Source organism: Hippocampus bargibanti, linkage group LG18 (assembly GCF_051943395.1).
Source record: "Hippocampus bargibanti isolate YZ-2025 linkage group LG18, ASM5194339v1, whole genome shotgun sequence".
In the NCBI taxonomy this organism is placed as follows: Eukaryota; Metazoa; Chordata; class Actinopteri; order Syngnathiformes; family Syngnathidae; genus Hippocampus; species Hippocampus bargibanti.
This window is the reverse complement of record NC_142751.1, coordinates 672051-697909: the sequence shown is the minus strand read 5'-3', so window position 1 is coordinate 697909 and position 25859 is coordinate 672051. Positions and strand designations below refer to the sequence as shown.

At 44.5% G+C, this 25859-nt stretch overlaps 1 protein-coding gene across 1 annotated transcript in view; it reads left to right on the top strand.

The window, feature by feature from the left end:
- The first annotated feature begins 3339 nt into the window (after positions 1–3339).
- Positions 3340–25859, top strand: part of whrna (whirlin a) — a 48941-nt gene continuing 26421 nt past the window's right edge. The window contains 3 exon segments of the mRNA XM_089020729.1: positions 3340–4625; positions 21406–21624; positions 22423–22548. Coding sequence (XP_088876855.1) covers positions 3864–4625; positions 21406–21624; positions 22423–22548 — 1107 coding nt within the window. The 5' untranslated portion in view covers positions 3340–3863.

Sequence of the window (25859 nt, the reverse complement as noted above, 5' to 3'; positions counted from 1 at the left end):
TTGGGCCAGAACGGCATACATCATCCTTTTTCTTACTCGTCCTAGTTTAGATTGTATATTTTGTTTTCTTTTTAATTTAATGTAATTTTATTTTTTTTTTTTGTGTTTATTGTATTATTATTATTTTTATTTAATTGTAATTATTTTTTTATTTTAATTTCATTGTAATGTTATTTAAATTTTATTTAAATGTTTATACATTTAAATAAACTTTATCTGTACAGTATTTTATTTCAATTTAATTAAAATATTTTTTTATTTTAATTTTATTGTATTATTTTTTTTGTTTTACTTTAAATTAAAATGTAATTTTAATTTAGACACTGATTTGCTGTGGTAAAAGATAATTTTAGTTGTAATTTTCATGTAATATAATTTCATTTTATTTTTACTTTATTTGTATTTTATTTATATTTATTTTATTAATTTTCTTAAAATTTTATTTGTATTGGATTTGTATTTGAATTTATTTTTTATTTATATTTAGTTTAATGTTTCTTTTATTTTTATTTGTACTTTTATGTTATTATTTAATTAATTAATTATATTTTATTTAATGTCTTTATTAGTTTATTAAATGAATTTTTTTACACCCCACTTGGAGATGAATGTGTGAGATTTCCTTCCTGGTTTTCTAATATCAGCCCATACTTTCACATGGTCTGCGCATAATTAGCTTGGCACTTTTTTCTCACGTTTATGCTATCGATAACTCGTGGGATCCTCTGCCGCGAGCGCGTTGACGGTCTCCGGATAGGCTGCTGGATTTTGCCCTGGGCTTTAAACCGCAGATGCCCCCCCCCCCCCCCCCAAAAAAAAAAAAACCAAAAAAAACAAGTTTTCTCCAACTAATTATTTCCCAGGAGGTGATTGGAGAGGATTTTGTTGGCGAAGCCTCCAGCTGCCCGTCTGCCTTCGCCAAACAAACTGGAGCAAAACATCCTTGTGAAAAACCTGGCCGCTCGCTGCAATGCAGCACGCCCATGGGTGGTCGCCAACCATTTTTTTTTGGGGTGTCACGGACCGTTTGAGACGACGAGCTCATTGGCGACGCCACGGGGCGAACGCATCAAAGATGCAGCGTGTTTGGCACGCAGCAGACTGCGCGGCGAGATACGATCGGTCAGCAGAATGCCAACCGCAGCCCCCCTCTGTCTCCCCCCTGCAAAGGATTAAAGGGGGAAACAATGAGGAATTAAGGATTTAGGGCTAACGGCTCAGTTGTCTACCGGCCTCCGTGAACACTCAAAACCTGGTTGGGGTCTCTTTTTTCAAAAGTGAGCGTTTGAACAAAACAGCAAGGCAAAGGCCTGACCTGTTTGTTGATGGACTTCCATTTGTGGAAATCCTGACTGGGTTCGACTGACTGGCTTCAGCGTCCAGTCCTGAGCGAGACACTTAAGCCTATTAGGTGAATGCCGTAAGCCTTGGAAGGCCTTTCAAATGTTTACAGCAAGGTTGCAGCAAGTCTTTTTTGTGTTGTTGCCTCGGGTGGGCCATTGATTCGCTATCTATTTGCAAGCTAATAGCTATCTATTCGCATGCTATTCGTTACCTATTAGCTATCTATTCGCTAGCTAATATTCATCTATTCGCACGCTATTAACTATCTGCTAGCTATTAGCTATCTATTTGCACGCTATTTGTTAGCTATTAGCTATCTATTTGTATGCTAGTAGCTAACTATTCGCTAGCTAGCTTGCTATCTATTTGAGTTACTTCCGGGTTGAGTGAACGCTGGCGCATCTGGCTGCCGCTGCTCACCCACAGAAAAAAACTTATCCTGTGACTGTAAAGTGACCTTGAGAGTTTTGAAAAGCGCTTATAAATGAAATGGATTATTGTTATTACTATTATTATTATTGTTATTGTTATTTATTTTGGACAGCCAAAAAAACAGTTTTTGTGGCAGTCAATGAGTGAATGAATAACTGTTTAAATTTGACATAAAAAATAATGACTGTTATTGTGGTTTATATATGACAAATTGACATTTTGGTTGTGGACTTTAGCAAGCATCATGGCACTTGACATGCTTGATTTGCTTTTGCGGGCCGAATAAAATGACGTGATGGGCCATAATTTGGCCCGCGGGCCTTGACTTGGACACCGGTGGATTAGAAATTTACGTGAGATGCTACTCGTTCCGTCTGGACAACACAATATCCATTTCAAGTTGTGGCAAGAGCAATACTTTTGTGCATTTCAGTAAAACAATTGCCATCTGCGCCATGAAAAGAAAAGGAGAGCAAAAGCGGCAACGTGTTTCTTTGGAAGGGGAAGCGAAAACGGGGACGCACATGAACTGATAAAGCCTCCTTTGGAAATGTGTAAGGGGCAATTTGTACTTGGCTTTATGTGGATGGATTGGACTCGCTTCCAATTCTGCTGCGTCACCTGCATCACTTTGGCGGTGGACTGCAATCTGGCACCATTCCACTCAGCTCGGCTTGAAGCTTCAACCCGATGGCCTCATTTTTTGCTCCTCTCGGTGATAGCAACCAACTTTCTCTTTTTTTAATATCACCCATGAAATTCTTGGTGACGATGTTTGAAAGGATCATAAGTACATGAATGGACCCTGAATTGTTTCCATCCCTGTTCCAGAGTCATGGTTTAAAAAAATATACTTTACTGTCTTTGCCTTCAAGCTAAACAGAACAAATTCCACCCTGATCCAAAACGTAACTTTTAAAAAAATCAATTTGAACGAATGACTCTCTGTGTCTTTGTGTTGTCATATTTGTTTATTTATTTATTTTATTTTTTGCTTCATGTTACTTCCGGGTTGAGTGAATGCTGGCGCGTGTGGCTGCCGCTGCTCACCCTCAGAAAAAAATATCATGTGACTGTAAAGTGTCCTTGAGAGTTTTGAAAGGCGCTTACAAATGATATACTGTTTCATGTCACAAAGAGGGCACAGCAAGTGCTGAAGAATGAATGACGCTCTGTGTCTTTGTGTTTTTTTGTTGTTTCGACTTCAAGATGGCGCCGTGAGAGTGGCTGCCTTGACAGCAGCTCCTGTATTTTGTTTCTTCCTTTATTTAGTTCTTCTTAAAAACTAATTCAATCCAATCCAAAAATGTTTCAGAAAAACTCTACACAGTGCAAAGTATAACAATAAAAACAAAGTACTGTATTGAAATGTCGATGGATTGTGTGCAAGTCCAACGATGATGCTCGTTGTGGGCGGCGGGGGCTAATATTAGCCTCGGTTCCACTAATTGTGGCGTCACGCGTACTTGTGCGCGTGCGCGCGCCACGGAGCTATAAATAATCCAATAAAGCCGGAAAAAACGACGTCACTTCCTCAAAGGGGAGGACGGGCTGGGGGCGTGAGTCCGGGTCTCGGGCGGCCGTTGACTGACACCGACGCACTGGATCTCGGTCGCTGTAGTAACGCGTTGGAAGCGGACGGAGGCAATTGGAAGTTGCCCGGGAGGGGGGCAAGGGGGGCTGTTTTCGACCACCTTGACGTTTATCGGAGCTAATAAGGAGAAATACGTCGAAGCTGCAACTTTTTTCGGGTTTGTTGCGCGTGCGTATGCGTGTGCGTGCAGCACGAGCAAGTTGTTCGTCGCTTCGGTGAGCTTGGCTGTTTTCGTTCCGCTCGGGCGCAGCTGTCGCTTGACGTGGGGGCGGACGCCAGAGACGCAGGCGGCTCGTCGCCGGCCACCTGACCCTCCGCCAGACGAGACGACGGCGAAGGACGGCGATCCACCGCGGGGAGGGGGTCGAACTTGACGCGAGGCCGCCGCGGAGAAGACCCGGTGAAGTCGTCCGTCCCCCCGGCCGCCATGCCGAGCCCGGGCGTCGCCCCTCGAGAGGAGCCCGTCCCCCCCGCGCCTTAACGTGCGGCCGGGATGAGCGCCACCGACCCGGAGCGCGCGTCGCTCAGCTCGTCGGCCAACTCGCTGGCCAACTCGGCGACGTCGAGCGCTCGAACGCTGTCGAGCAACGTGAAGAAGCTTCACAACGCGCTCAATTTGCTGCTGAGCGACTCCGAGAGGGAGCAATTCATCCACTGCCTCAACGTGTACCACTCCAAGCGGAACGTCTACGACCTGGTGCAGACCCTCGACGTCATCCTGGACGCGCCCGCCAAGCGGCAGCTTCTCCCCATGCTGAGGCTCGTCATCCCTCGGTCCGACCAGCTGCTGTTCGAGCAATACACCTCGGAGGGCCTCTACCTGAAATCGGACGTCGTCGCCAGTAACGGGAGCGCCGAGCCGCCGCCGGCGGCCCACTTCCCCGGACCCGCTAGCGGGACTCCGTCGGCTCGCTGCCCGCGGGATGACCCGTCCGAGTTCCAGGCGGCGTTGCGCGGATCGCCGGATAACCTGAGTTCCGGCGGCGACGGGATGGCGCCCCTGGTCCCGCTGTTTGGCAGGAACTTTATTCAGCAGCCGCCCGGCGAGTTGCGGCGGGTCACTATGAAGCGGCACAAGAGCAACGAGGGTCTTGGCTTCAGTATCCGGGGCGGATCGGAGCACGGGGTCGGGATCTACGTTTCCCTGGTGGAACCGGGCAGCCTGGCGGAGAAGGAGGGTCTTCGGATCGGGGACCAGATCGTTAAAGTCAACCACAAAGTCTTTGACCAAGTCACCCACGCCGAAGCCGTTAAGGTAATTCACTTTTTTTTCATCATTGTTCACATTTAAACGGCGAATCTCGCCCGGGGGGCTCTCGTGGGTCTGTAATGTCGGCTAATGACGCAGCAAAGGTCATTAGCCGGCTGGGTGGGCGATGACTTGTTTGACGGGAATGTCAAGTTCAATGTAAACACTTATTGCTGATTTGAGTGTCGGAGTGTCGAACTACACTAGGGCCGCATTGTCGTGACGCTTTCCTCACTGATGGCCGTACGGAATTTGGGAAAGCCATTATGGCGCTTGAAAATAAAATGTATTATTATTATTATTATTATTATGTTCCATCCCCTCCATATTACAACACATGAATGAATAACTAGTTTTCAATTTTCAAGTCAAGGTTTTCATACGACAATTTGAAAAGTCGGTTCGGACTTTAGCAAGCACCCTGGCACCTGACCATTGGCAGCCTTGGATTTCATGGCTAGGCCTTCAGTAGTCCTATGTCGGAATCAATCCAGACTAAAAAAAAGGGTGGTGTGATTTACTACGAGTCCAATAGAGGGTACTGTTAGCCAGGAAATAACTGACCAAAATTTCTTAATGATGTCCATTTTTTAACGTTAGCGTCAGTGGCAGGCTATGCCTTTTACTGAGCGAGTTGCTTATTCTGTAGCCACAAAGGGACATAAGTCTTCTTGTGCCGGTCCCAAGCCCGGAAAAATACAGAGGGTTGTGTCGGGAAGGGCATCCGACGTAAAAACTTGGTCAAAACAAACATGCGGATCAAACCTCCAAAGATGGAGGACACTGATTTGCTGTGGCGACCCCTTGAAGGGAAAAGCCCATAGGAAAAGAAGAAGAAGAAGCGTCAGTGGCAGGCCATGGATATTATGCTAGGCCTTCAGTAGTGCTATGTCGGAATCAGTCCAGACTGAAATAAAATTAGCCAGGAAATAACGGACCTTTCCCATTTGTTCTTGAAAAGTCCGTCTTGATTGAATAGTAAATCCAGTTCTTCTCCCTCAGCCATGGTGTCTTGACAAAACTGCTTTTAAAGGACAACCGACATCACTTTTCCCACAATGAGGACATTTGCAAATATATGAATGAACAAACACAAATAACTAAGTAAATAAATACATTGTTTGATACATAAATAGATGGATAAATTCATCAATAGATAGATAAGTAAATAAACAATGATAAAGTGGCGACAACCAGGCCGCCCGCTCAAAACGTCTAATTTCTTATCTTATTTATTTTTAAAGGACAATCGATGAGAAGGTTTCTTCAGCCGTCATCTGTACAAAAGTGAAGGTTTCGGACGTTTCGCCTCCTATCCAAGAGGCTTCGTCAGCGAACGAAAAAACATTTTAGTTCGCTGACGAAGCCTCTTGGATAGCAGGCGAAACGTCCGAAACCTTCACTTTTGTACAGATGACGGCTGAAGAAACCTTCTCATCGATGGACCACTCCTGTACGACTGAGAGCTTACACAGACGTTTTAAAGGACAACCGACATTACTTTTTTGTTTCCGAACTGACATCAGAAAAACGTTTTATAATATATAAAATACCCAAAACACGCAGTATGATATTTTTAGTCAAATGCTAAATACCAATAAAAATGACAAAGTGTCCAAAATCTGCAAAAAAAATGAACCCGGAAGTGGCCAGTTTCAGAAGGTCCCGCCCCTTTGTTCGTGATGTCACGCCAAGACGTCTTGCCTTGCTGGAGAATCAAAACAATGGCTTCAGATTCGGACAATATGCTTTCTTGTTGCTCATCCAGTTATGAATATGATTCAAATAGTTCTGAAGAGGAAAGCATACATGTTTGCAATCGATTAAAGAATTTATTCCGTGCCATTTTGAGGCAAAAAGGGGGCGGGGGGAAATGTAGCATCAAAAAAGAGGCAGAAAATGGCGACAAAGCTCCGTGTAAGGAATTACTTAGCCCGTTTCCACAGGCTGATTAATTCCTTACACGGAGCTTTGTCGCCCTCATCTGCCTCTTTTTGGTGCAACACGAAGTTTTCAGACTAAACAAGTACAGCAAAATGCATTGACGTGATGGAAGGACTGCTACAATGTGTCCTTTTTTTGGTCAGGGGCGTTCCTTCAGTGACGTCACGTACGGACTCGTCACCAACTCAAAAACAAGACTTTCGGAATATTCAGCGCGAGTCTTAAAACATCAAATATAGCTATAAGCGTTGGAATCTTTGTAAAATACGCTCAGTAGAAGTCATTTGAAGCCATTTTACAAATTATGGACACAACTTGTCCGGGGACGTCCTTTAAATCAACACAATACATTTGCTTCTGCAGCTGGCAACCGATGCAGTGTGCTAGCTCTGTTACTAGCAGCTTGTGATCAGGACAGTTTTCCCAAACTATGACGTTGAACAGCGTCTGACGGTCCGCAACTGCACTTGACATGCTTAACTTGCTTTTGCGGGCCGAATAAAATGATCTGGCGGACCAGATTTGACCCCCGAGCCTTTACTTTGACACCTGTGACCTACACTATCCTGAAGTGAGAACGTGGCTCCCTTGGCATAGCCCATAAAAATGAAGTCCGGGACCGCTTGCCTATTTCTCCACAGACGCCAAGACAGCCCATTAGCAAATGAGGCGATGCTAAAGAGCGTCTGATTTGTGTACACAGCTGATTGATTTAGAAGGCGCCAATGTCAATAAGTGGCCTTTCGGTGCGCCGAGTTACTCGACACGTCTCTTGTGTGATGGGTCTGATCTGCTACTACTGTGGTCCTACTTTCTCCCTCTGCAAGCGTTTGTTATTGATTTTGTGAATACTGTACTGTTTTAAAACGGTGGGAAATAGTCTCATCATATGGATTGGTCGGTCATACTCTCTAATGACTGGGCCGCTCGTTGGCTTTGATTTTTCCATCCATCCCGTTTCTCCAGCGCTCGTTGGTCATTATGGTTCAGCTTTGGCCTATCCGCCTGCAGACCGCAGGCGCGGGATTTCTCTACTGATATTTCAGTGAATTGCTACTAATAACTCTTACTTTCCAGTCACTCAGAAAGAGGACACATTGGAATGAATAGAAACAATGAAAAAAGTTGTTTATTTATTTTTTGATTGTGTGTTATGCTCATCCACGACCGCAAAGAGTTTTCGGATCGTTTCCAGTTCCATCTGCCCATTCTATTTGGAAAAGCAGACGGATTTTCCATGTTTCTGTTTCAGTTTGTCACTTCCTGGTGCGGTATTTGAACATTGAGGACCACTGTTGCCGAAAAGGTTTTTATTCTCTCTCAATGCATGCAACGCAGGAACTATTTTAGTCTCTTTGGCGTTTAATCGCTGCCGAGCGCTGACAAGACCGAGTGGTGCTTTGATGATTGCTGAACAAGGAGGAGATAAAAGACAAGTGAGAATTCTTTTCAATCAGATCTGAGATTAAAATCAGTATTGTGGGATTAAAGTCAAAATTCAGAGATTAAAATCAGAATTCTGAGATCAACGTCAAAATTCAGAGATTAGAGTCAGAATTGGGAGATTAAAATCAGAATTCAGAGATTAGTCAGAATTTTGAGATTAATGTCAGAATTATGGCATTAAAATCAGAATTCTGAGATCAACGTCAGAATTCTAATATTAAAGTCAGAATTTTCAGAGTAAAGTCAGAATTTTGAAATTAAAACCAGAATACTGAGATGAAAATCAGAATTCTGAAATTTAACCAAAATTTTGAGATCAAAGTCTGAATCTGAGATCAAAATCGGAATTATCATATTAAAATCAGAATTCTGATTTTAAAGTCAGAATGATCATATTAAAAGCAGAATTCTGATTTCAAAGTCTGAATTCTGAGGTTAAAAACAGAATTCTAAAATCAAAATCTGGCTTTAATTCTCAGATTAAAGTCTGAATTCTGAGGTTAAAATCAGAATTCTGAGATTAAAGTGTGTAAATGTTGCCAATGTAATTTTTTTTGTAATTTCTTAATTGGCCCTAATCCTGTTTCATAAAAATAATTCTTGCAACATTGAAACAATAAATTAAGAAAGCAGACAGTGTGCTCAATCTCCGCTGAGCCTCCATTTAGTTCTCCTCGCTGCTTCTAATAGTGTCTGCTCTGCTGACCCGAGGCACCGGGCAGGCGTAGACAACCGAAAAAGAGATGGGGGCGAGGTCATTTCAGGATTTGAAAAGAAATCCTAAAATCTTTGAGAAACGTACAGGAAGCCAGCCACTGAGTAGATAGTCATTCACTTCTTCTACTTGAGGAGGATTGAAAAGTGAAGGGCGGCTCGACAATACACGGGGTGAACCTGCAGCCAATATCTCCAACGTGTCAAACCTCCGACAATCGCTCGGCCAAAGCTCCCCCGGCGATTGGTTGCCGTTGGGCGCGGGAATATCGCCAGGCTCCAGATAAGCTGCTGATTTTAGCCCAGATTAGAACTTCACACAAGATGCTATGCGGACAGAATTAAAACCAGATGCGCCAAGATAATTGACTGCGGCTTGAATGGAAAAGACGATTTCATCGTCCCATTGTTTCATCGGATTGTCGCAGACGGATGGAAATGGTCGAGAACGATGTGTGTGCGTGGGGGGGGGGGGGTAGACTTTGATTTGTATTTAATTTTTTCATCCGTCCCCTTAATGCGCTTTGTCCAAATCCAATAGACACTTCATCACAACTGTCCAGTGCCGCCCCGTATGCGCCCTCTGCTTTTCTAATCTGTCAAGGTGAGGATTAAGTCAAAAAGGATTTCGGGGAGAGCTCGCTAGCATGAATGTACGAACGTTTCAGGCTTCCGTCAAACTACTTTATCCATCGGGGGGGAAAAAACCCCAACAATCGCACAACTTCAATGGTCTACCCGCGATTCGGTCACCCAGTCATTAGGACCAGAATGGACAGAAAGGACAGTTGTGCTCTTTGGCGGTATTTGGACCCCTTGGAGAATCAGACAACCAGAATCATCTTCATTGGCCAAGTGTGTAGACACGCTGCACTAGTATCATCATAGAAAAAGACGTGACAAATATAAATATATATGGAAGACACTCATAAAGGCTAATCTAATGGAATCAAATTCCTTAACGGACAACCGACACCGCCGTACAAGTTGTGTCCATAATTTGTAAAATCACTTCGAAAGATTTCTACTGAGCGCATTTTACAAAGATTCCTCCACATATAGCTAGATTTTACCTTTTAAGATTCGCGCTGAATATTCAGGAAGTCTTGTTTTCGAGTTAATGAAGATGCCTGACGTCACGTCACGTCACGTGAGGAACGCCCCTGACCGAGAAAGCAACACACAATGCATTTTGGGTACTTTGTTTGGTCTGAAAACTTCGTGTTGATGGCAAAATTAGAAGGAAAAAACATAAATAATGCGATGGCAAATAGTGGTGTGTTGCACCAACACTACTATTTGATATGAGCAGACACAAATTCCCAGCAGACAAATTTCCAACGGAGCTTGGGTGCCATGTTACATATTTTTTGGGCGCTACATTGGAGTCCAGACGCCTCAAAATGAGACCGAAGAACTTCTTTAATCGATTGCAAACATGTATGCTTTCCTCTTCGGAACTATTTGATTCATATTCATAACTGGATGAGTACAAGAAAGCATCTTCTCCCAATCTGAACTCTCTGAAGCCATTGTTTTGATTCTGGAGCAAGGCAAAACGTCCTGGCGTGACGTCACAAACTAGGGGCGGGACTTTCTGAAAATCTCCAGTTCAGAGCTATTTTGTGAAAGTTTTGGGACACAGTAAGTCATTTTTATTTGTGTTTTGCGTTTGACTAAAAATATCAGCCTGCGTGTTTTGGGTATTTTAGATGCGTCAAAACATTTTTCTGATGTCAGTTAGGAAACCAAAAAAACGCTGTCGGTTGTCCTTTAATGTTCAATGGCACCTCTCAGAAATAACGAGAAGAGTGGTTCTTCAGAATCAGAATCATCTTTATTGCCAAGTATGTAGAACACACAAGGAAATTGTTTCCGGTAGAACACGCTGCACTAGTATCGTCGTCAAAAAAAACTGCTAAGTGGCACTATACAGTTCCATTTGGGCTACTGTTCAAAGAGTTCAAAGAGTTAATGGCTTGGGGGAAGAAGCTGTTTTTCTTAATCTTATTGGTGGCACCGAACCGCACCAGTTTCATATGCTCAGTCACCGAATCCCTCTTTCAATGACTGTGCACTAACTGCACACTAGACTGAAGGGTGGACCTCTGCGGCGGAGGAGCCGCCGAATCCCTGAGACCGACTCAGCGAACCTCTAAGGTTAAAAACCACTGAACTAGAACAATGTGCAAGTTATCAAAGAGCGCTAAAGGGATCAGTGTTAGAATCAAATCCCATAATGATTGTACAGTCGGTGCAGAAAATCAGTGTCCCCATTTTTGTAGTAAAACAAGTGTGCAATGATGAAGATGTCCTTGAGTGTCTGCTGCTGGAGATCAAATGGGTCAGAAACAGTGGTTCAAGTGAGTACAGAGCTGGAGCTACCACGATTATTATGGGATGCTGCACCGCAGGGTTGTGCAAAATTGAAAAGAGACACTAGATAGTTCCATTTGGGTGACATTTTTGAGAGTTGTTTAAATGTCTGCTGGATTTGGTGCGCATGGATCGGTAGCGCCTGCCCTGCCTGAGGAGAGTTCCTGGAAAAGGTGGTGGGTAGGGTGCGGAGGGTCCAGTCGGATTTTCCCCGCTCTTGTCTTTATTCTTGCAGTGTGCAAGAGAACATGCGGTTTGCAAGGAGGGGGGAAGGTGTGCAGGCAATAATTCTCGAGAAGCTGAAGGCCTTGGGCTTGGAGGATGAAGGTAATAAAATATGAGAGCACTTAAGAGCTCATGACAGATGCACCGCCGGGAGTTTTATATTTACACGTTCTACGCAACGGTTGCCGTGCGCGGTGTTAGCTTTTATGCTAAACGGCATCCGAATCTCGTAGCTACGCTTGAGCAGCGATGAGATACCGAGGCCAAGAAATTCGATCTGTAAAAATGAAAATTCTAAAGAGCATTGGGGAGATAAAACAAATTCTCAAAAAAAAACTTTATCAACATCGCAGGGATAACACTAGTCGGCCTCAATCTGCAGTACATATGCACCTAAAAGCTAGCAACCACACATTTGACGACAGTGAGGTTAAAATCTTAGCGAAAGAACATAGATGGTTTGAAAGGGGAGTAAAAGAAGCGATTTTCATAAAACAGCTAAATCCTTCTTTAAACCGATATGGTGGGGTGAGGTTTAATTTGGATGGTTCATACAACAGACTTCGTATACCACATAGGCTTAGTTATACTGATGAGGTAATACCAGAGCAAATGGGGCAATCAGGCCAGTCGTAGACCCCATAATCAGGCATGACAATAGAAGTAATCAGTCAGAACAATCGAAGTAATCAGTGTAGCCTCAGGGAATAGTCCTCTGCTCCCCCCAACTTAAGAGCAGGGACCTATCATAGCAGAGTCTGGCACCGCCATATGTGGACAGTGGTGATATATATATATATGTATGTATGTATGTATGTATGTATGTATGTATGTATGTATGTATGTATGTATGGATATAGGGCCAAAACTACCAGCAAATTTTAGTTTGCTGACGAAGCCTCTTTGATAAGAAGCGACACCTTTAAAGAAGTACAGATGACGGCTGAAGAAACCTTCTCATTGATCTATCAGTAAAGGTGCGGGGACGATTATCCGTCGGCGTGTACAAAATGCATCGTGATTTCGAGTCACGTCACGTCCTGATCTGATCAATCTCATGTCAGGCGCATTTTGTTTTTGTCATTTCGCCATCGGCGCTGGGCGCCGTAGATGGAAAAGGACCCAAGAGAAGTGGGACAGGCGCGCGAGGCCTCGGCCAGTCGATGGCGTCAATATCTGCAACCCGGGCGCGACATTGACTCTGCGCTAACCGTCTTGCGTCGGGCCATTACCATCCACCGGCACAGAGAGGGAATGGATTATAGGACGCTGCGATATGGGCCATAAAAAAACAACTCCCCCTCCCTCCCTCCCTCCCTCCCTCCACGCCTGTTCCGCAGGGGTCCGGTCATCAATCGGGTCACGTGGTAAAACGGTTGACATCACGGAAGGGACAATTACAACATAGTGGCGCTGCGAGTTACCTTGTCAACATTTAACGAGTATTCAATCATCAAACGCATATTATTTCAAATCTTAGTTCAATTCCAATGTGATAGAAGAAACACACACACATACACACACACACACACACACACGCACACACGCACACACACACACACACACACACACACACACACACACACACACACACACACACACATCATTATCTGGCTGGACCAATATGAGGTCTGTCCTTTTTTTGGGCACAGCGGTGTCAAATAGAGCATTTGGTTATCACACGGTGCCACTGTAATTGTGTTTTTTTCTTCCCAATTCTGTCCACCCACATCTTTTCAAAGCAGTCATGGTTACCACTGTGTGTGTGTGTGTGTGCGTGTGCGTGTGCGTGTGTGTGTGTGTGTGTTTGCGTGTGTTTGTGTGTGCGTGCGTGTGTGTGTGTGTGTGTGTGCGTGCGCGCGTGTGTGTGTGTGTGTGTGTGTGTGCGTGCGCGTGTGTGTGTGTGTGTGTGTGCGTGCGCGCGCGCGTGTGTGTGTGTGTGTGTGTGTGTGTGTGTGTGTGTGTGTTTCAAACTGTCCTCGTGTCACATATCCCATTTGATTTGAACTAAGATTTGAAATAATAACTGTTTTTAAGAAAAAAGGCAGTGTTTCCAATTTTCCTAGTATGCCATTTTATTTGACACAAGTGTGTCCAGGATATTTATTTATGTATTTATTCAGGTGTTCATTTGGATATGCATTTATTTATTCCTGTACGTCTGTGTAAGCTCTGTCGTACAGGAGTGGTCCATCGATGAGAAGGTGATACCGGTGGAAGTGGGGCAAATAGGCCAGTCGCTAGTCAGGAATGTAGGAACAATCAGTGGGGCAGCTGGGAGTGGTCCTCTGCTCCCCCCACCCTGAGAGTAGGGACCTATCATAGCTGTGTCCAGCGCCACCATGTCTGGACATTAGGGATATATAAATAGGGCCGATACGACTAGTAAGACTTTAGTTCGCTGACGAAGCCTCTTGGATAGGAGGCGAAACGTCCCAAACCTTCAAATCTGTACAGATGACGGCTGAAGAAACCTTCTCATCGATTTATTCATGTATTTATTCATTTATTAATTCATTATTTATTCATTCGTTTATTTATTTAATAATTTATTTATTCATTCGGGTATTTATTTATTTATTTATTCATTCATTCATTCGTGTATCTATTTATTTATGTATTTATTTATTCATTTATATATTTGTTCATTCATGTGTTTGTTTATTCATTTATTTATTTATTTGTGTTCATTAATTTATTACTTTATTAATTCATTATTCATTTTTCATTTAATAATTAATTTATTCAATCAGGTATTTATTTGGAAATGTATTTATTTACTTGTGTATTTATTGATTTATTTATTTATTCAGGTATTTATTTATTCAGTTATTTATTCAGGCATTTGGGTATTTATGTAATTATGTAGTGAATTATTTAATTATTTTTTGATTTAGGTAGTTATTTTTAATTATTTTTGTTTATTAATTTGTATCGGTTTATATATATTTTTTTTTTTTTTGTTACTTTTTTTACGGACAGGTTTCGATTTGGCCAGACTGAAAAAAATAAAAGAGCATTGTCTGTCAGTAACTCATTAAGAGTGGGTGGGAGACGGGGGCCTTTATGCAAATCATCTGAAATTTGGATGATTTCCACTCACGAGCCAGGCCAAATTGAGCTCTTCCCTTCCAACCACAGCCGTTAATCTCGTCGCGCATCCCCGACGCCAACGACTACTTGTTGTTCGGCATCTTTGAGTGGATCCTCAAAGAACGTAAATCGCTTTGGTTTATCAGCAAAAAACAAACACTTGTTGAGCAATCTGGCCTGCGTCACCACCGCTGGCTCATTCTCGCGGAGACAAATTCCTTGTGTGTTCTACATACTTGGCAATAAAGATGATTCCGAGTCGCATGTCCGTCAATAACGACCGACGGATAAAAGCGTCGCTCTCCCCTGGTGCGTTCTCGTCACCCGACTTCATTTTTTGCCTTGGCGACGACAAGAAACGTCAAGCCCTCCGTGGCCGTGCTGCGCGCTGAGATAAGACACGCAAACGCGGCAGGAGCTGAGAGGCGCCGTTTGACAGGATACGGTCGCCCCCGTCGGGGGTCGGTCGGGGAGGGCGGGAGGGGTTGCCGCCGCCGTGCTGCCTTTGCACAATTCCCACTTGGGAAGACGAGGGGGTACTGTGTGGATTTCACACTGTTTTCCCCGTCACTGTATTCTCAGAGAGCTGCAATACAGCTCGGCAGTTGTTTTTGCACATTATGAGAAATGACGTTGAGAGATCTTGGAAATGGGCAAAAAATATGTCTTAATATATGGGTTTGTTTTTTTATTACCCTATTTTCTGGTCTACAAGGTGCACCCAAAAGCCTTACATTTCTTCAAAATGATAACCCCGCGCCTCATAAGCTGATGCGGCTTATATCCATTTTCCATAGCGCTTCCTCCTCATTAGGGTCGCGGGGGGATCTGGAGCCTATCTCAGCTGTCTTCGGGCACGAGGCGGGGGACACCCTGAATTGGTTGCCAGCCAATCGCAGGGCACACAAAGACATACAACAGTCACTCTCACACTCTCAACTAGGGACCATTTGGAGTGGTCAATCTGCCTGCCATGCATGTTTTTGGAGTGTGGGAGGAAACCGGAGGACCCGGAGAAAACCCACGCGGGTCCGGGGAGAGCATGCAAACTCCACACAGGGAGGCCGGAGCGGGACGCCAACCGGCGACCTCTGAAGCCGGTGTGCTAACTAACCACTCGACTACCGGGCCGCCCAAGTCAGAATGCATTATTTAAAATAATGTGGCTTATATGTGAAGTCATATTGAGCCACAACAGGTCTCACGACTGTTAGCAGCCACGACAACTGCCCCCCCCCCCAAGTATTGCGTAACAACCTCTACTGTAGCACTTTATCATGTGGTGTGCCTTATTTATGGAAAACTTTGATATATTATATTTATTGAAGGTGTGCCATATATGTGGAAAAAGTTTGGAAAGACACCATTCATTGGGGGTTCACCTTATATGTGAAGTCATATTGAGCCCCAATAGGTCTGGCAACGACTGTCAGCAGCCACCAACTCCATTCCTCACCCCCTCACCCCCGTAGAAGAAGTATTGCGTAATCACAGCCTCTCCTGCACCACCTTATAATGTTGTGTGCCTAATATATGGGACACTTTGATATATTGATATATTATATTTGGGAAACATTTTTCCATTTATTGAAGGTACGCCTTATATATGGAAAAGGTTTGAAAATACACCATTCATATTTTGTTTTTCCACTTCTTTCTTTCCTTTCCTCTTCCTTTCATAACTTTGCTGCTGTGAAATGTCAATTTCTCCACTGTGAGACTAATAAAGGCAAATCCAATCCAATACTTTCGGGTAGAGTGAACACTGGTGCAAATGGCTGCCGCTACTCACCCGCACAAAAAAAATCCTGTGACTGTAAAGTGTCCTTCACAGTTTTGAAAGGCGCTTCAAAATAAAATGTATGTATATATTATTATTATTATTATTATTATTGGTGTTTTTCCAAAGGAAAAGAAGAAGAAGAAGTGGAGAAATTGACATTTCACAGCAGCAAAGTTATGAAAGGAATGAAAGTAGAAAAACAAAACATAGGAGCTGCTGGAAAGGCAGCCACTCTCGCGGCGCCGTCTTGAAGTCAAAAGAACAAAAAAAAAACTAAATAACAAATAACATGACAACACAAAGACACAGAGAGTCATTCATTCTTGAGCACGTTCTGTACCCTCTTTGTGACACGAAGCAGTTCCAAATGAAGGAGGAGAGGATCAAAGCGTCTCTTTGCCAGTGGATCAGGGACATCATGGTGGAATGTGCACGTCGACTACAAGCTAAATGTTGAAAGCAAACACGCAGCTGTCGCATCCATTGACGAAAAGAGATTGTCTCACATCTCTTGTCCCACATAAATCCGCTTCAATTCCAAGCCGCGACAGTTCCACATATGCATCGGCGCTCTCGCTGACGCTCCTTTCTTCTTATCGCGGGCTCCTCAAGCCAGGCATGCACCCATCCAGCCGCAGACTGTCCAACAGCACCGACCTTTCCGCTGAACAAAGCAAGGCTGTGAAGATGCTGCCTATATGGGAAACAACCGTTGGGGGCGTCGCGCTAATGAGAGCGTCATCATCACACAAAGCTTTCCGGGGATGCTGAATAGAGGATGCATCCGGTTCACGTCACCAATAATAAGCAGCGGCTGCTTTTGAGTCGCCGACACCACGTAGCAGATTTCGCAACCTCGGGCAACATCTTGCTTCACGATGCCGCCAATGTGGAAGTAAACACTCAAAAATGTCATGGAGTCGATTACTATTATTATTATCATTGTTATCGTTGTTGTTAGCACTTTTCAAAATAAAATGGGAGCTCGTCTGTGGAATTGTTCCTGTAATATGCATTGCTGGAGGGGTTCCAAATTCCACAAGATGAACCAAATGCTGATTGTCATGTAAATATTGATGTGAAACGCAGATCTGGATGGACATTTTCCTGTCGTTTGCAGCATTTCACCCCCCTTATCCCCCCCAAACTACTCCCGGCCGCAGTGTCAACGGCAGTTGTGACATCTGGAGGTGCGGCCTTGTAAATCAAAGTTGCTGAGGGATGCAATCGGAGGCCCGTTTGATTCATGGGCAACGAGCACCAAGTTGGGGGCGACGTTCAATTATTGCTCTGTCAGAAAAATCAGGGGATTTCGCTCCCCTCCCCCCCTTAATTTTTTTCTTGGACAGTTGACGTTTTTTCCACTTTAGCGTCGATGACGTTTAGCAGGATTCTATACATTAAGACATTGGAATCTGTAGGCGAGTGTCGATGAGAAGTTGTCATTGGCAATCTGGTGGGGGTGGCTGGGAGGGAGGGAGCTTAAGAGGACAACAACAATTTTCTCAATGGGATAATTAGCTCGCCAATTTGCCAAATGAAAGCATTGATGGGCAGCGTCGGCCTAATGAATAGGCACGTTGGATCTAATAGCAGGGTGCCCGCCCAACAACCTTTTTTTTCTAATTTTGCACCAGGAAAAGAACTGGAGTGGATTTTTTCATAGTCATTATTTTCCTGTGGATACAAAGCGGCATTCGTTCCGAGTCTCCTCTAAAACGGCAGGGACAACCAAAACGGGCACGCCCATTCAGTACATTTGTTGATACAATGTCATCGCCGTTCGCTCAGCGCACTTTCTGCTAAACAATCAAGGAAACGTCCGCAAACAAAAATGACCGTATTTTCTGGTGTATAAGCCCCAATGAATAGTGTCTTTTCATCTTTTCCATATATAAGGCACACCAGACTGACGACAAGGCACACCTTCAATATCAGATAGAAATATATACTTTTTCCCCTATATATGGCGCACCCCCAACGCCTTATATAGGGAAAAAGTTTGAAAATTCACTATTCATTGGGGGTGCGCCTTATACTCTGGGAAAAATATAGATTTTATTTGGCAAACGTTTCGAAATGTAAATATTATATTTGGAAAACCTTTTATATTCATTGAATGTGTGCCTTATAATCTGCTGCGCCTTATATATGGAAAAGGTTTGAAAATACACAATTCATTGAGGGTTGCACCTTATACTCTGGTACTCCTTATACACCAGAAAATATGCTATTGATATATATTTGGAAATCTTTTATAAATGTCCATCCATCCATTCATCTTCTGCCGCTTATCCGGCCGGGGTCGGGTCGCAGGGGCAGCAGCTTCAATAGGGAAGCCCAGACTTTCCTCTCCTCAAACGGAAACGATTCCGACTTACTGCCGGCAATGCGAGCCAGACTCTAACATGGGTCGTACAGGGACCGAACGGCCCGTATCAGGCGCTCCTGTACCCCATACTCCCGAAGCACTCTCCATAGAACTCCACGAGGGACACGGTCAAACGCTTTCTCCAAGTCCACAAAGCACATGTAGACTGGTTGGGCGAATTCCAATGCACCCTCGAGGACCCTTCCACGGCCGGGACAAAAACCACACTGCCCCTCTAGAACCCCTGAGTAGACCTTTCCAGGGAGGCTGAGGAGTGTCATCCCTCTGTAGTTGGAACGCAGCCGGTGCTCGACACGGATTGTCGAGCACAGAAGTCTAAAAACAAAACACCACTCCTGTTCTGATCGGGGGGGGGCCGTTCTTCCCAATCACGCCCCTGCAGGTCTCACGGTCATTGCCCACATGAGCATTGAAATCGCCCAGCAGAACAAGGGAGTCCCCAGAGGGAGTGCTTTCCAGCACACCCCCTAAGGTCTCCAAAAAGCATGGGTACACTGAACTGCTGTTTGGTGCATATGCACAGACAACAGTCAGAACCCGTCCCCTCACCCGAAGGTGGAAGGAAGCAACCCTTTCGTCTACCGGGGTGAATCCCAACGTAGAGGCGGCGAGCCGGGAGGCAATAAGTATGCCGACACCCGCTCTACGCCTCTCACCGTGGGCAACTCCAGAGTGGAAGAGAGTCCAACCCCTCTCGAGAGGGCTGGTACCGGAACCCAGGCTGTGTGTGGAGGCGAGCCCAACTATGTCTAGTCGGAACTTTTCGACCTCATACACCAGCTCGGGCTCCTTCCCTGCAAGAGAGGTGACGTTCCACGTCCAAAGAGCTAGCTTCTGCAGCCGAGGGTCGGATCGCCAGGGTCCCCGCCTTCGGCTGCCGCCCAGCTCACATTGCACCCGACCCCTCTGGCCCCTCCCATGGGTGGTGAGCCCTTGAGAAGGGGGACCCACGTTTCCTCTTCGGGCTGAGCCCGACCGGGCCCCATGGGTGTAGCCCTGTCTCCAGGCCTGGCTCCAGAGAGGGGCCCCGGTGACCCGCGTCTGGACAAGGGAAAACCAAGTCCATTAATGTTTTTCTTCTTATGGGGTCTTCTGAGTCGTACTTTGTCTGGTCCCTCACCCAGGACCTGTTTGCCATGGGTGACCCTGTCAGGGGCAAAACGCCCCAGACAACCTAGCTCCTCGGATCATTGGGAAACACAAACCCCTCCACCACGGTAAGGTGACGACTCATGGAGAGGCTTTTATAAATGTACGGTATATATTATATTTGCAAACGTTTTTTTCATTCATTGAGGGTGCGCCTTAAACTCTGGTGACTTGTTTTAAATTCACTCCCAACGTTTAGCTTGTTTGTCTGTGCAGGTGTTCCAGTACATTAATTCAATTTAATGAGAGAAACAGAGGTGTGTGTGTGTGGGGGGGGAGGGTTAAGGATTAGAGGAGATGAGTATTGTGGATGTTTTTCTGTGGCTAATCCCCCACGATTGATGACTTGACTCCATTAAGTCTGCGTGTTGGCGGCCTCGTCATTGACTCATTAATCCTTCCTTGTGTTGACTTCATTTGGCTACCAAACAACTCCTTACTTCTTAGTATGCCACCGATGCGTAACGATGGCAAAATAGTGGACTGTTTTCTTGTTTAGTGAGTTTTTGCAGTATTTTTTGAAAGTAGTTGGTTAGGAAATGGCGGCCATGACCTTTGTGCCAAATTTGGTTAAATCAGGTTACAGATTGTGTTGAAGTGGGGAAGTTCAATTTTGTGAGTGAACTCATTCACTGACATTCACAAATTTATTCGGGAACTGAAAATATAACGTAGGAAAAGGGCACTGTAAAAAGAAAAGCAAAAGCTGCACATCTACTTTCTCTACCCGGACATTTTTTTTCATTTGTCAAATCCAATTTGTTTCTTCATTTGCACTGTTGAAAATCACCCGACTGGCAGCGTCAAGTCTGCTGCTGTAAAAGTCAACGGGCAGAAATACGAGAGAGAGGCCTCCGGGTATTTGCTCAACTAACGCTTGGTCTGACTTTTTTATTTAATTTTTTTTATGAGCAGTCCGCTGACGTGGAGCGCCAAAGCCATTAGAAGGCAATGAACCGTGGCAATTTCTTAGCCGCTGTCCATTTGCTCTTCATGTTTGGTGTGTGGATCTGTTTGAGGCCGTTTTACAATCAAAATAGCAGAAAAAAACAATGGTTCTGAGTCTTAGCCATGAGCAAGACTAGCGGTGTCAAAGTCGAGGCCCAGGGGCCAAATCTGGCCCGCACACATCATTTTATTCGGCCCGCAAATGCAACTCAAACTTGTGAAATTCCATGCTCATCTATCGAGCTAGCTAGAAATTGAGCTAGCTAGCTCTCTTTATATTCAGATAGCTGGCTAATCCCTTAGATGGCAGGTGTCCAAGTTGAGGCCAGGGGCCAAATCTGGCCCGCCACATAGTTTTATTCGGCCTGCGGAAGCAAATGAAACTTGTGAAATTCCATGATGCTTGTTAAAGTCCCAACCCAAATTTCAAATTGTCCCATGTAAACCACAATAACAGTCATTATTTTTGACTTCAAATTTGAAAACTAGTTATTGCTGAATTTGTTGTGCGCTGTAGATGTAGTATGTGGAGGGGATAAAACATTCTCAATGCTACCCAAATTCATAATTGCCCCCTGGAAGTACAATGTGGGACGCCCGTGGCAAAAAAAAAAAAAGACTTTGACACCTTTGAGCAACACCTGTCTGGTCAGCTGAGTTGATTTATTGCATTTTCCACCAATAGCCCCCGGCCGGATTTTTTCTATTTTCCTCAGGTGCTGAAGGGCAATAAAAAGCTGAGCCTCTCCGTGCGCTCCGTGGGGAGGATTCCGGGCGGCTTTGTCACCAACCACGTGTACACGTGGGTTGACCCGCTGGGCCACAGCGTGTCGCCCCCTCCGGACCTGCCCGAGCATCACAGCGCCACCCTCACAAGAAGCGACAGCCAGCGACGCAGCAACATGCAGCTCCTGCAAGAGGGCGACGAGAAGAAGGTGAGACCGACGTCTCCAACTCAACGGCCGAGTCACAATTACAATCGGGGGGTGCGGGTGGGGGTGTCAAAGTCATCTTTTTTGCTGCATCAGAAAATTTCACATTTCATTTGTTTTCACGGGCCGAGTAAAATGATACGGCGGGCCAGATTTGGCCCTCGGGCCTTGACTTCGACACCGGTTCTATATAGGATCCGCAGATAATCATACATTAAAATTGATGTATCGTTAACTCATTCACTGGCAGACCATGTGCAAAAATGTGTCCGCTCCAGTGCCAGGGTTTTTGTCATTGTCACTCCAATTGCAGGACACACAGAATATTGACTACATAACACTCAATACAGCGCTGCTATAAACCTTAGATTCTCTCCTTTCATCCGAAAAACGAGTTAATTCCTAAATGATATGGATCTGGAGTGATCTGAACTTGAAATGAGGGCGGCAGTTCAAAATACAATGCGATTTTGGTTTATATAACAGTTGAAGCTCAAACAAAGCGCTAACATGGAAAAAAGGGAAATGCTGCCTCCTTGTGGAAGGAAAAAAAAACGCTTTATCGGCACTCAAGCATGAAAAAACAAAAGCTGAACAAATGTGAGAATTCTTTTGTGTTTATGTTTGTTAAAGTCATTCTAAGTGCCTTTCACGTCATTTCATCTGTGCTGTATGTCATGCATATGATCAGATTTGAGCAGAAAGCTGCCTTTGACATATTTTCAATTCCCAAATGAGTTGAACCCGAATGCTGGTTTGAAAATAAAACGTCGGATGTGTTCATCTGCCCGTCCTCCACAGGTCAACTTGGTTTTGGACGACGGTCGCTCTTTGGGCCTGATGATCCGAGGGGGAGCAGAATATGCCTTGGGGATCTACGTCACTGGAGTGGACCGCGGCTCCGCCGCCGAGTGCGGGGGTCTCAAGGTACCCGCGACTTCTTCTTGCTCACTTTGAACACGACACGCGACGTGAACATGGAAACCGTCTTGGATCATCTCCGAGTGGTTGTCGCCAGGGCGGCTAACAACTCTTTGATTCCGTCCTCCGCCGTTGTGAGCGTGAACGGTTGTCTTTCCACGTCAGCCTGGTGATTGATTGCCCGCGTGATGTGGAACGGCATCGGCAGAAAAAGACAAAGGACGGACGGCTGGATTGACGTCCTCTTTTGGCGAAATTGACGGATGGCCACCAATATGGACGCATCCGCCGCTGCCCCATTATAAATTGTCGTCCCGGTTCGCTTTCATTTTCTAAAAGAAAAGGTCAGACAGTACTCGCAATGATGACCGTGCAGTAATTGGCCTTCAGGCAATCCAGCGAGGGGGCGGGGCCAAAGAAACAGACGGCCTGCGTCATTTCTTCTGACCGCCTTTTTATGCGCCTTGATTCTCAGCATCTGTTTCATGTTGAAGCGGAAACGCTTTTAGCGCGGAAGACGATCGCTCGCTCGTTACGTTGAACATCCCGTACGCCTTCCATTCCCCCTTTGGCAAGCTCTACCTCCCGCAAAGAGGTGGACAGTTGCTATGGTGACCGGCGTCGCACGTGGCTGAGATGGATGAAGCCTGAGTTGCGAGCAACGCAAGGCGCCAAAATGAGAGGAATTGGAAATGTTACCCACCAAAGTGACTGTGTGGTTTTTTTTCAATGAGATGCCTCCAGTCTCAAATACTTTTTTCAAGATTTTTTGGAAATGAGATTATTTGATCTCATACAAAACATACAAGTCTTGTTTTCCGATTAGGATCCTTTTTATTTTTATTTTTGGTTTATTTTAACTTTTAATTTTATTAGATTTATTTTTCTTTCTTTATTTTTTATTATTCTGTCCCATATAAAACATACAAGTCTTATTTTCTGAACTTGATTTCATCCATTTTTTCAATTTTATTTTCATGCGTTATTTTTTACTTTTATTGGATGTGATGATTTTTATTTTTTATTCTATCTCATATAAAACATACAAGTCTTATTTTCTGAATTGGATTTCATCCTTTTTTAATTTTAATTTTAATTTTAATTTTAATTTTAATTTTAGTCTTAGCACATTTCGGTGTAAGTGTAAGTGTCAATTTTAATTTTAAATCTTTTTTACATGTATTGTATTTGAATTTTTAATGCTACTTTTATTTGTTAGTTTTATTGGCCGTGATAATTTTTCTCTTAATTTTCCCATGACCCCCAACCCGAAACACTTGAACGCAGATGACAGACGGCGAAGAAAAGCGGTGATGTTGGCATGTTGATGGCTGCAGGCCAAGGAGTTGTCATTTGCACGGGGGCGATTTTCCATCCCATCTGATGATAAAGCAAACCTGCTGAGACGGCACATCGCACCGTGTGACCACACACACACAAAAAACAAAAAAAAAATTGGCTTAGCAAACAACAAGGTCATTCACTGACAATCTCGTCGTCCTCTATTTAACTCACAATGACACTCACATAAATGACAATACAATACAATACAATCCATATTGATTGATATAGCGCTTCATCAACAGCTGAACCTGTAACAAAGGTTCAGCTGGACAACTATCATATACAGAAAATAAAACAGTCACAAAGAGAGTATAAAGCACCAGGTAGTAAAACCAAGATCAAGTCCGAATCATGCTGAGTAAAAAAATTGTATGCAGTGTGTGCGTATTTCAAATTACGTTTGCTATGGGACTTTTTTTTAATTTTGGTTGGGACTTTTGCAGGCATCCTACAATTTCACAAGTTTAATTAGCTTTTGTGGGCCGAATAAAAATGATGCAGGTGGGCCAGGTTTGGCCCCCGGGCCTTGAGTTTATCACCTGACAAGTGTAAGGAATTAGCCAGATAGCTGAATAGAAAGAAAGCCAGCTCGATTGCTAGCTTGATAGGTGAGCATGGAATTTCAAATTTAATTTGCTTTTGCGGGCCGAATAAAATGATGTGGGCGGGCCAGGTTTGGCCCCCGGGCCTTGACTTAACACCTATGTTGTAAGGAATTAGCTAGATAGCTGAATAGAAAGAGCGCTGGCTAGCCAGCTCGATTGCTAGCTCACTAGCTTGATAGGTGAGCATGGAATTTCACAAATTTGATTTGCGTTTGCGTACCGAATAAAATGATGTGGGCGGGCCGGATTTGGCCCCCGGGCTTTGACTTTAACACCTCTAATGTCAGGGATTAGCCGGCTCTCTGAATAGAAAGAGAGCTAGCTAGCTTGACTTTGACAACCTGTGTTCTACGACTTTTCGTTATGCATGAGCTCTAATATCATAAATAAGCAGTTGTTGCGAAATTTTCATTTGCCGCAAGCGACACGAAAGAGTCGAAATCTGAAACTGACCGCCAGCGTCGCCGTTTTATCTCCACCATTTTGAATGTGAAGCCAAGCGAATACAGCCGTCTCGGTGCTCCTGTGAATTTTAACAGCGAAGGCAGGCAGGAAGGAAGCCTTCTGTTTCCGCCATCGGTAAATATGAGATTCAAATTGGGGTCTAAGGGGGCCGCAAATAGACGCCAGTAAAGCCTGACGGCTACCTGGAGGTCCATTGATCAAAGGCCGACCTGTTAACAAGCAGCTTGTCCTTCTTGTGCGCACCAGCCACCAGGGACCTTTTAAGGGAGGGCTGGTGGGGATAACAACTGCTGCTTGACGCCCTCAGGTAGCTCCTGGGGTTTTTTGTGCTTTTGTTTCATCCCTGCTCTCTTGCTGTTGACGAAGAAAAGTGCCCCCCGGCCCCGCCCCGACTCCAATTATAATCACATGCGTCGAAAAAGAAACACGCCAATGCTCCTTCCTGACCAAAGCGAAGGGACGTCAAAACGCGCTACTCGCTAACAAGCGTTTTTTGGGGGATTTTTTTTCTCTCTTTTATCCAACAGAGCGGCAAGGCACCGCTTTGCGCTTTGGTTCCAGACGACAGCTGAGATCGCGATGGCTTGCCACCTTGTTTGTGTTCATTTATTGATTTGTGGCGCCATTTTATGTCACCCCCACCTTTTTTAAATCATAATAATACATTTCATTTATAAGCGCCTTTCAAAACTCTCAAGGTCACTTTACAGTCACAGGATAAGTTTTACTGTGGGTGAGCAGCGGCAGCCACACGCGCCAGCGTTCACTCAACCCAGAAGTAACTCGGCTAGAAAGCTAGCTAGCTAATAGATAGCTAACAGAAAGCTAGCTAGGCCTACACTCAACACGGAAGTAACTCGGATAGAAAGCTAGCTAGCTAATAGACAGCTAATTCGATAGCTA